This window comes from Acanthopagrus latus, chromosome 20 (genome assembly GCF_904848185.1).
Source record: "Acanthopagrus latus isolate v.2019 chromosome 20, fAcaLat1.1, whole genome shotgun sequence".
Lineage (NCBI taxonomy): Eukaryota > Metazoa > Chordata > Actinopteri > Spariformes > Sparidae > Acanthopagrus > Acanthopagrus latus.
Genome location: NC_051058.1, coordinates 11,663,149 through 11,675,084, shown reverse-complemented (window position 1 = coordinate 11,675,084; position 11,936 = coordinate 11,663,149). Strand labels below are relative to the sequence as shown.

Here is an 11,936-nt window from a genome sequence, read left to right as displayed (position 1 = left end):
AATATTTACTTAAACCCAAGCTGTGTCCTCTCTGCAGGAACAAGCGCCAGCATGAACTGCAGAGTGAGAAAACACATAATAGATAGTGAAGAAGGATACTGGTCGCACACCATGTCACGGAACGGTTGAATTTCCGTGCCAGCCATCTGGCTGTCCGATGCCCTGAAATGGTTTTGATTTGAATAAAACACTCTCTCCTGCATCTCCTTTTCAGCCCGTGTTAGAGAGTTACAGTCGGTGGCTCTATTTAAACTACAAACAGCTGAATAAATCCTTGCATGGTCATCTCACAACAATAAAACCAGCCGCATAATAAACAAGTTAGAGTGTGAGGAGGCTGCTGCTGTGATGCTACTGAAGATAAAAGATTCAAAAGAGGAATAAAGACGCAATAATATGAAGTCCCTCTTGGAAAATGCAGACAAACTAAGAGCCTTGATAGAAATATTAGAGAGATATTTCACCGTGGAGGGACAAACCCCAGCCTGTGATGATGGGTAGTTTTCATTAAAGAGCCAATAATGAGGACATTACTGCCACCTAGCCAGGACTGTGATGAAAAGTTAGCAGCTTGCAGAGGAAGTGTGGCAGTGGGGCCGTGCAGTAATAATGGGCCAAACATGAGCCTGGAGCTCAGCGTCACATTTCAATTAAGCCTCATGCAGATATTATAAAGGTACTCAATTATGACCCAGTTCATAAGTAGATTTGCACGGATTACCGAAATCACCTGTCGCTATTTCTTCACATGTATATTAGGGTAGATTTTGAGTCACATTTACCTGCTCAGTAGGAACGATTACCTCCTTCCGAATATGGAAAAACTGTTTGTCTTATTATACACACAGCTAAGAGGTCATTTTGGAGACAAACCCTATTTGGAAACGGAGACCTCAAACCAGGCTTTTAACGACACAATCAGGTCTCTCTTGTAATACAGATAATATATCATGATTACATCTAATATATCATGATTACATCTATCAAAAACAGTACATTCATCAGGTATATGGGAAATCAGCAAAATTATGAATTTGTCATCGTGAGCATTTCTTAAAGTTCAGAGAGTTTCTCCTAACTCTACAATTCACACAACTGAGTTACTTTCTAAGGGAGTCTGGCGAATGTCTCTCTCGCTTCATCTCCCTGCCCTTGTTGACTGTGTAGTTCCTGTGGCTGCTCTGACCCATTTAATGTTGGTGTTCAAGTTTGCTATCTGCTGTAGCACAAAGTGTTCTACAACTGTTGAATAAGCGTTAATGAGTAAATTGCCGGTAATAACAATTAGAGGCGTGTTATTGTAGCTATTGAAAGTTAATACAAAATACACGGATGTCCCAAGTACCAAAAACTACTTCTGTTGTAGTTTTTTTTTATTTTTTATTTTTTTATTTCAGATTTTGCTATGAGACATACTGTGCACATACATACTTGTACTACTACTTTTTTGTACAACCAAATTCCAACCTCCACCTTCAAACAGTCCTTTCAATCTGTGAAGACTGACCAAAAATGTCCCAACTTTCTAAAACTGTTCTCACTTTGTGGCTAAAAACCTCTGGTCCTCATCATGTGGTAAAGATAAGCACACACACACACACACACACACACACACACACACACACACACACACTCAGACGCACTTTCGCTACTGGGAAAGATGAGGATAAATAATTCATCATTAATTTCACTCTCATTTTGAAGGGGACAAACATACAGAGGTTAATGGCAAACCAGTCACTGTTGTCAGATTGCATACATTATTAATTTGCTTGTTAAAAACAAATGTAGATTACACCCAAAAACGTCTGAGCCAAAGCAGTTTGATGAAAACCTTGTTTTACACAACAAACACATCACGCATTAAGTGGAAAGCAACAGCCAACAATTAACCTTATATACTCGGAATATCACAGGTGTAAAAAAAAAAAAAATCAAATGAGTGATGGCTGAATTCCATTCCTGCCTCAGTTTCCGGGCCCCGGTGTTGTTCATGCTGACTCATTGTCATGACTCACTGGCACATCTGAGAGGCTTGTGTTATCAGAAACACCTGTGCTTTTCCTGCTCTGCCGTGTCAAAATGTCTTCTTGTGAAACAGCAGACACTTTACCCCAATTCGTGTGTGAAAAAAAAAGCACAGATGTAACACATGATATTAATCATGGCTCCATTCCATGTTGGTCTATTAGTACATCCTGACACTGAGCCAGAACACAATCCTGAAACTGGAGCAGCTGAACAGACAACAGTCATAATTAAAGTTATCAGTTGCACTGGTGCTTTAATCCTGCTGCACAAGCTGAAATATAAGATGAGAACACTGGTCATAGTTTCGACAGTTTTCGATAATAAAAGTGTGTCAGATAAAAAAAAAAAAAATGTTAAAAAAAAAACAAAAAAAACTCACTGAAAACATTTGAAAATTCACTGTTTTGATGCCAAATGAAAAAGTCCCTCTGACTGTCGAGTGATAACTGTGTTTACCAGACTACTGGATCCTTCTCAAAGCCAACCTTGAAGTCAGACTTGTTCTCTGATTTTTGAAGTCTAATTGTGTCACACTGAAAACAATGTCTGGGTTTCATAACAAGTGATTCCTCTTTCCAAACTGAAGATCCACAACAATCCATTCGAACGTTAATTCACACTGATAATGATTTTCTATCAGCCCCGGTTCTGTTTCCAAATCAAGCAGGCACTAATAGAGCAGCATCGCTACAGGTCAGTGTATCTCATTACGCCGTTAGTTGCTACGCGGACTGACAGGATGATCATGATGCATCTGAACGTTGCCAAGTTGACTCACAGCCTCAGTGTTTATGTGACCCAGCTGGATAATCCCTGACCCACTTACTGCATCTGGATCTGACCCTGTCTGATGTGCTGATCCTCGCCGGAGTCGTACTCTCCTGTAAACCGACTATTAAATTAGCTGAGTACAGGGAAAAATACCTTTTGCTGTCAGAAATGTTAACATTGGCGAGGGAGAATTTGCTGTCGTCAGATGTTAATTTTCTGCCACTGAAGTTGATTTTTTTTCCGCTGTGAGCTCTGGAAGGCCCCCTTTTAAGAACTTCTATTGTCATAAAAGTGTGTTTATTTTACAGTCTATTATATTTCACGTTCACTATAACAACAGAAGGCTCACTTTATGGGAGAAGTGCATTCTTTCTTTATCAAGCCTGTGATGTTACTGTTATTATCGTTTCCATGCAACAGCAGCTCATAATCATTATTCTCATAAGTCATGACTGATGAATCTGCTTGTTTTCTCCATTTCCTGATTAATAATTGGGTTTATTAGGAGTTTTTCCATCCTGGTCCTGGTGGCTGGTACCCTGCTCATCATCAAAATCTTCTGATAACAACCCATTCATTTGAATCCAGTGTGTCGGAGCAGGGAAACATCTACAACATGCAGAGCCAGGTTGGAAAAAGTCAGCTCTATAAAACAACACTAAATAACACTGAACAATAACCATCATTTATAAATGGTAAAATTATGGCTAAATTAACAAAATGCTTTTTTAACCATTTATAGGCCTAAGCATTTTTTACTGTGAAGTTGTGTTGATATTTATAAGACTTTATAGTTTATCAATAAAAAATCTGAATGTGAAGGGCCATTAAGAGTTGCAACTGATGTTTATATATATATATATATATATATATATATATATATATATATATATATATATATATATATATATATATATATATTAATTGTCTGTTTGTCAACAGTGAAACCTAAGTGCTAAATGTTAAGTTGCTAACACACTAAGCTAACATGGTAAAAAATGACACCTACAAAACATTAGCAGGTCATTGCGAGCGTGTTAGCATGCTGCTGTTAGCATGTAGCTCCAAGCAGTGACATCAACTAAACCACGAGGATGAATGTGGACTCTAAGTCCTGCTCCTTAAAAAAATGACTCAATGTTAATCATCTGTATCCTGTCATCGAATCGCTGCAACACTAGTTTAAATTAAATAAATGGTGTGACAATGTTAATGTATTAGTTGGCAACGGCAAGTAAAACTCACTGAGTGTAATCAAATGGTAATGCTAGCTAGGCAGTGGTTGAATGCTGACGTTAGCTAAGGGGCTTATTGATCATCGATTCCAAGTCTTCACCAATCAACTAATTGTTTTGATGTTAGTTGAGATAAATGTTTGAAAGTGTTAATGTATCATTTGACCAGTGCAGTGCAGAGCAGTCTTTAAACGTTGATCCCTGTTTGTAAAAATGTGTTTCTTTTCCCCCCACAAAACTGCTCTAGTAATCAAATCATAAAATAGGACAGTCTGAGCAGTGAGCAGCCGATAGTAATAGCGTCTTTGAGGATTTGGAAAACCTCAGAGAAAATAATGAGGGATATTTTGCTTTGATTTTGTTGAAGTCATCTGAGGCTTTAGCTCTCATTACAGAGCGTTTCCTTGGCTCGGGGCCTTTTCCCTTCAGCACTTTGCTCTTCCTGCTGTCTTCTCTGCTCCACTGCTTTACAACAGCATGCACTTTCAATCCCTGCAGTTCACACACTGTTATCACGGCACGGACAACATTTATTCTTCTCCTGATTTTTTTTTTTTTGCTCTCATCTGTGACTGAGTAGCTAAGCTCTCTGGATATGTCTCACTTTTGACACTCGTTCTCTCCCGACAAAACCGAAATCTCTTTAATCTCCACCGCTGCTCTTTATCCCTTTGGAAACAACAACGAGAACATGTTGCATGCATTGTGTCTTTATTATGAATGTGCTGCAGAAGTCATAATATTCCGAGTGCCAGCTTTTCTTCGTAATTTTCAACTTCTATCATCACACATTAATTTAAAAAAAAAAAAAAAAGCACAACATGCCAATAACCACAGAGATTATAGAAGCCAGGTGGTAATACAACGCCTGCCGGGAGGCTAGCCGACAGTTTCTGTGCCTACTTCAGATCGTAACTACTTAAATGCTAACTCATATCAACTAGAGAATTATCACAATATTGAGGTTTATATCTGCAGAACACATCGACTGTTGATTACAATTAAATGTACATATTAAGTACTAACAGAGGGGGGGGAGAAAAGCCATATTAATCAGTACAGAAAATAGTCTGCAGGTTTGAACTCATGAGAAATTGTGGCGTTTCTGTACATGATTCAAAAACCACAATAAAATCATAAATAAGGAGAGTTTGATCCATTCTCGATGAATCCCAGTTGTTTCAGATCACAGTGAGAAGCACAGGTAGATAAAGAGGTTAGTTGAGGATACACAGGAGATAATAATAATAATAATAATAATAATAATAATAATAATAATAATAAATCAGGTTTTAGTTCTATTCATATTTCAAACCCATAAAACCGTGGTCCCATGAACCAGTTTTAGAAATTAACCATCACAAGACAGCGTCCTGCTGTGTGTGACAACATAATGGGCAGATATTCAGTTGTTGATCTCTGTTTTCAAGGGTGAAAGTGCCACAATCTGTCTGGTTTGAAAGTACAGGCTCCCTGTGGATGCAGCAACAAGCTCTTATCATTTGTTAACCAAATAGTGAAGCCCATTAGCACACAATACTACCGCCATCTGTCAACTGCGGCACAGCACTCCAAAGCATCCCATTACGAAACTGTTTTACAAACATTATCAAAAAGATTAGGTTATAGATGACGTAGCATGGCTTAGCTTAGCTTGCACTGTATCTTGCTACATACGTCATTTATATTTTCTTACGTGGACATGTGCCCTCCAGCTCACAGTGGTCAGTGGTGTCGAGCAGATACACAGTAAAGGTGCGGCAGAGTAAAAACACCCGGATGTTCCTTTCTACAACAGCAATTCTGTGGTCAGGGTTGGGTCTTCGGAAAAAAAAAGCAAGACAACTTTCCCTCTAAATTCTTTTTTTGGCACATATTTTTCCTCGCAGTGGTGACTCTGCCTTCTTGTGTGAGACTTTCCATAATCCCCTTCCGTTTTAGCACCCACAGCCAGTCCTTGGTAAGCCTCTTTTTCATCCTCTCTTGCCACCCGTACAGTCAAAGACAAGACGTATGGCATGGAAGTCATGATGAGCACACAGAGGAGAGAGTCTGAAACGTGGAGGACGTACAGTGATTCGAAAGTGTTTCATCTCTGTGAAGGGGAAGTGGGTGAAATTTCTCTGTGAGTCCAACGCAACGCAAATCCCAGAGCCCCCTCCACGTGTCCGAGGGGATTTAACGGCAAGCTGGAAGTCTGATGCGGCCCTGTCATCGGTGCAGTGGAGGATGGACTTGGCGGACATTTTGTTTGGGACTTGCTATGAGGCAATGCTGCCCATCACCACCTCCACGGGGGAGGGCGGGGGGCCTACATTTTCCAGTCCACCTCGTCTGAGTCAGTCCTGCGGGTGATGATGGCCAAGAGTTCTTGAGGATCGTTCTGAATGTGTCGGCCAGAATACGAAGGGACTGATTAGACTGTCTTCTCCCTTCTCCATCCAACATCAGACGGACAAACCCCTCCCTTCCCCTCCCCCTCCCCTTGACTCAGAGCAGCAGCATTTGCATATTTTATTTTTCATCCATTAGCAAAAGGGATTTATATAGATTGACAGAAATATAAGTAAGCACTGTATAATATCGGGTGCATATTTGTCACACATCCAGGTAATGACTAGGCGGTAAAGACGGTGGTGCAGGTGCGGGCCAGACGGTCAGTAGCCTTATCCGGTTTCATCCCGGGATGAAACTCAGGTTTTCACATTTACTAAAAAAAGAAGAGGAAGCGTATTAGTTGGAGAGCTATGTATCACTGCAACTCAATATGGATGTATACACTTTCACAGACCACAGAGGACGGTTATATAATGAGGAAAAGAAAAACAAGGATTGTTCAGTCCCAGAACCCCTTGAAAACTCAACTTGTATGTACAAATGCTCTGCCGGTCGTTAAGTTAATGAGGACATCTCTTGGCTTAATGAGACCCAACAGGCTGTGTGCATTCAAAAGAAGATCTTCTTCAAATGAAGTGAAAAGCTCAAAGAAGCATTTAACTGACTGACCCTTCAAGCTTACGTTAAACATACGGAACAAAAAGACAAATACTAGTCCCTTTCTTTACAAGTCACTACATTTATTTGTCTTGCGAGCATGTCAACAGCTGACACACATTGAGTACACATGTGGTACAGGGACAACAAGACATCACATTTTGTACAAGCAAACAGGGCAAGGCATACAACAGACAGCAGACTACAGCCATCACTCTACAGATACACACACACAGCAGTCCGAGGCATGCAGTCGGTTACAGCTGGAGGCCGGAGGCCACCCGTGCAAATGGGAAAAATAACATGTCATAAAATGTAGATCTGACTGATGCAAATGTGATTAATATGTTCTGATCTTTGTGTCGCGTTGACGCAGTCCCTGAAGGCTAAAGTGCTGCAGTGTAGAAAGACGTGTGCAGGCATCGTAACTAGTGCAATGTTACGCAAACACGGGTGGAAAGAGTCTCAGGGATTACAGAGGGAGATGCTGTACTATGATGGAAGGAACAGTGACAGTGGTAGGTTTTTGGTCCAGGACGATCAGGATTCAAGAGAAACAAAAATGTTCGTGGGGGGGGGGGGGATCAGCTGTTTATAACTACACAGAGGGTACAAAGAGAGGGAGGGGAAGGTTTAAAGGTCAGATTTGGGACACTCACTGGCCAGGTTGACAATGCAGGCGATGATAATGACCGTCCCTCCTACTAGTGACACCATGGAGAGCATCTTGGCCACACGTCCCAGACGAACGGCGCCATCCAGGTTCCCCTGCTCGAGACTGTTCTTGGACTGAGGGAGAAGATTGAACCATCTGTTAGCTTGGGTCACAAGGACAAATGTTTGAAAGAAAAAACACTGAAATTCAGCCAAGTTTAGAACATGAAATCTACTGTTATAGACTATATTCACAAGGTGGCCACTTTCCACTAGCATCATGCTTGAGTGCTCATTTAGTGTTAAGAATCTGACAAATTATGATCATTTCACCACTTCCCGATTGATCAGCAGGTGAACAGACAATGGATAGTGATAATTTGGAGGGAAAAATTGGACCATCTTTCAAGATAAAACCACACATCTGATGACCCATTAGCCATTAGATTTCACTTCCAGGTTCCAGATGTGTGTTGATATTTATGACTATGTTTACATTTTGTAACACTGTTTGCTAGGACAGTGTTAGAATGCTAACGTTAGCTAAAAGGTTACCAAATCTCCAATATTGTTTTGTTTTGAAATACGTCCCAATATCCCTCTGGAGTTTTCACTACCCGTTGTCTTTTTTACTTGCTGATCAACCAGGAAGCAGTGAAATGTTCACAGTTGGTCAGAATCCTTGTCTTTGTAGGACTTGCAACCCGGATCCCAACAACATTTTGAGCTTCCCCCTCTGGGCACCATGTCGGAGGAAAATGGCCATGTGAATACAGTTTATTGGAAAAGTTCAGAAGAAGCCAAAACATCCAGGTCGTACCATGATGGAGTAGACAAATCCCACAATGTTTATGGGCCAGACGGGGCAGAAGCAGGCAAGCACAGAGAGCAGGAGGTAGTCTTTAACTTTGGTCCGGTCCAAGGGCGGGTTGGTGGCGATGCTGGAGTGGCGGGAAAGCGACGGCCTGGGCGAGAAGGCGGTGTAGCCGATGGAGCTCGCCCTGCTCCCCTTCCTGGTCTTGCCGTGATGATGGGGGTAAGAGATGGAGTGCTGTCTTCTGGGGGGAGAGGAGATTACCGGCGAGGTGCTCTCCGCAGGCGCCGAGTGGATCCCGTTACCTACACATGAGGGGACAAAAAGGACGGGGCGAATGTTTAAAACACCGCAGGAGCTAAATGTGTGTGCGCCCTCGCAGGAGCATTTTCATGGACTGGAATCTGACTTGCCTGGGGCGAGCTGACTCAGCAGCTGTTTCCCCCCCTCCACCTCCACCCACCCTGCTGCCTTGAATATGAGGTCAAACACAGTCACTTACTGTTCTTCAGCTTCTCGTTGATGACTATGACTAGTTCTCCTTTGGATTTGCTGCGGGGAGGCCTTGTGCCGGCCGGGCTGCTGCTGCTGCTCTGGGTGATTTGTTCGGCTCTGACTGGAAGGCATGGCTCAGAGATGGGGGCTTGGCTCGCTAGAGAGCCCTCCTCATCCAACAGCGATGGTTGTTCCTCCCCTGGCCAAATGGCGGGACATGGCATCATGTTCACAGCCATGCTGACAGTAAGATGAAGCCTCTGTTTGTGGTCCGGTCTTGTGCGTGCTCCCTGTTGTTACACCTGGGGGGCAGAAAATGTTTTTTTTGTTGTTTTTTTTTTATCATCTTGGTAAACAAAAGTTTCTCCTTGAAATCAGTTTAGGGACTGTACAAACATTTTTCACTTGGCACACTTGGCCCAGAAGATTTTTATGAAATGGGAAATTTTGGTTACATTAAAGGGGAATTCTGCCGATTTTACACATCAAAGTCTGTTTACAGCTCCTGTAGAGTACCACTGGCTATGTAACAACATTTGCATTGTTGTTCCAGATATAGATAAAACCTGCACAAGTTGCTTTTATTTTATCATAACACACCAAAGTCTCCAACTAAATTGCAAGGTTTTAAATTACAGGGGAGATTGGGGGTGTGTGACTCCCTTATTTTGGACTTGGATTTTTACATTTTTTACATTCATGTGAGCAGAATCTTGTAATACATTTTCAGTCACTGCTACCATGGACCAGACCATTTCTTAACCTCGACGGTGGTTGAACATCTCAGCTTCCTGCCTCCTGTCGCTCCCATCTGGATCTCACAGTTACTGTGACACGTCCTCACGCCCACACTCATGTGCAGTGCTGTATGTTAATGTATGCAGCTAGCTTGATGCATTTTAACCTTCACATTTTATTAAAGGTGCAATATGTAAGTAGTGGCCACCTGTTAAATTCATATATCACAAAAGACAAAAAGGTGCATCATATCACCATAGCAACTGGTGACTGCTGCTAACTGTATTCTGTGTATACATCCATGACTGTAGCTACTGTTAGCTTGTTAGCTCCGTTAGCCATGCAGCTAGCCGGACTTCTGGCAAGGTTGTGACTTCTGGCAACTTAAAAAGATAATTTTAGTTATTTTTTGTACTGCTTTAAACTGAAATTCATATATCTTGCCCTTTTAATCTTCAAGCACATCCTTTTATTCAGAAGTTTGGCTAATTAGCTAGCTATCTATACTCATGACTTGGCATTTCATTACCTATATAAATGTTATAGTATATAATGTTAGCTTTTGTTTAGGCAAAAGTTGACCATCACGTTTGCTGTTGTATAATTCGGACTCTATGTTGATCTGTTGGTGCATTGTGGGTAATGGAGGTGCGAGGTTTTGACCATGAAGAAGGAATGCGTGAAATAATATCATCTTTAAAGACTTTAAAAAAATAAAAAAATAAATAAAAAATAAAACATCACATGAAAGTCTTGTTCCATTGCCTGATGTTATATAATTAAAGGTCAGAGATATTCAGGGAGGTTGTCCAAAGTTCAGCCTCTGCTTATCAGTCTAATAACTTCCCCACAGTCCCTGAACACATCCTACTTCAGCCGATTTAAGAGTATGAATCCAGACTCAATATCAGGATGAGCCTTTTTTTTTTTTTTTAATCCACTCCGTTTCCAGGTGATATTGCTGCTCTTTTCAAAAATTAAAGTAATCTCTTCTTATGTCATGACTGCATTGTAAATACATAGGCTGGAGGTAAACATAAAAAAGACAAAGCACGTCCCCGCAGCACATCAGGCCTCAAAGGTCTCATTAAAATAGCAGATCTTCTATATCAGGTAACAGAGGGAAAGCAGGTCACAATGACACGAGGAGCACAAAGGCATGGCAGACGGGAGGCTCCCTTTGAAAACGATAGTAGCGGCCATGGTCTCCGTGCAGGTGTGTACATACCATTATTTCTGCATGTGTACACAGGCGCTAAATGACATACGGTGGCCACGGAACAAAAGGTAGAAAGGGAGAGGGCAGAGAAAGGACGAGGACAAAGGAGGGGGTAAAAAACTCGGATGGAAGAGTGAAGGAGGAAGGAGAGGAGGAGGAAGAGGAGGAGGAGGAGGGTGCTTATTAGCCTGCTGCTGCTGCTGATTTGTATTCAGTGGATGAGGAGATGCCACATTGCAATGATGAGCACACAAAAAAATGCATCGGATCATTTATAGGAGACTAAAGGCCCAGTAACATTAATTAATGATTAACTTAAGGTGGCAATGAAGGTAAATCAGACTGACCTTTATTTATTTCTGTTATTCCAGCGCCTGTCTCAACACAGTCGGATCGTCCCTGGCTTTGACATAGTGGAAACGGTTTTTTTTCCCCCTCCTCCTTCCCTTTCTTCCTCAGGTGCAAAAACAAATGGGCATCACACGACAGCGAGCATCTCCTCCACCGCCGCGACGTGTCTGCAGACGAGCGCTGAAAATCGCGTCTGACACAAAAAGAAATTCGGGAATATCCAGAAGAGACGAGAGAGTTGTTGTTGTTCCAGCGCAGTGTGCAGGGATAGATAGACGGATGGATGGATGGGTGGAGAGGGAGTCTCCAGGATGGCAGGGTGGATCAGAGAAGGAGGGGTGTGTGTGAAATGAAAAGTGAAATCAGCCAGCTACGTGATGTGGGAGGAGGGAGGGGGACGCTGGATTATAGCATCCTCCTCTCCTCACCCCTCCAAAAATACCAGCTTCTGTCACTGAATATTTGTCCGCTCAGTGATGCTGCACCACAGGAGGTGGTTTTTTTTTCTAAGGATGAAGGACAAGAGTTCACAATTAAGCCCCGAAAAAAAACAGGCGATCAATACTCCCCGAAAAGGTGGTGACTGACCCGAGAGGGAAGTCATGGGTGAGGGACGTTCAAGACATGTGAGAAA

General features: G+C 42.0%; 1 protein-coding gene across 3 annotated transcripts; it reads right to left on the bottom strand.

The window, feature by feature from the left end:
* Positions 1–4,653: 4,653 nt before the first annotated feature.
* prrt2 (proline-rich transmembrane protein 2) lies at positions 4,654–11,854 on the bottom strand. 3 transcript variants are annotated; one of them, XM_037081335.1, is made up of 5 exons: positions 10,961–11,079; positions 9,002–9,296; positions 8,506–8,804; positions 7,691–7,820; positions 4,654–6,747 (listed from the first exon to the last, which is right to left on the bottom strand). In XM_037081335.1, exons 2-5 carry the CDS (start codon positions 9,231–9,233, stop codon positions 6,731–6,733), a joined length of 678 nt encoding a protein of 225 aa, XP_036937230.1. In that variant the 5' UTR covers positions 9,234–9,296; positions 10,961–11,079; the 3' UTR covers positions 4,654–6,730. The 3 variants fall into 3 exon arrangements, with proteins under 3 accessions (XP_036937230.1, XP_036937229.1, XP_036937228.1); XM_037081334.1 differs by lacking the exon at positions 10,961–11,079 and adding an exon at positions 9,747–9,991; XM_037081333.1 differs by lacking the exon at positions 10,961–11,079 and adding an exon at positions 11,299–11,854 and having other exon boundaries at positions 4,655–6,747.
* Between the last annotated feature and the right edge of the window lie 82 nt (positions 11,855–11,936).

Coding starts and splice junctions, on each gene's coding strand:
- prrt2 (XM_037081333.1), bottom strand. CDS start 9,233: ATGGCTGTGAACATGATGCCATGTCCCGCCATTTGGCCAGGGGAGGAA. Junction 8,805..9,001: donor CAACGAGAAGCTGAAGAACA/GTAAGTGACTGT, acceptor CCTCATGTGTAG/GTAACGGGATCCACTCGGCG. Junction 7,821..8,505: donor GATTTGTCTACTCCATCATG/GTACGACCTGGA, acceptor CTTCTCCCTCAG/TCCAAGAACAGTCTCGAGCA.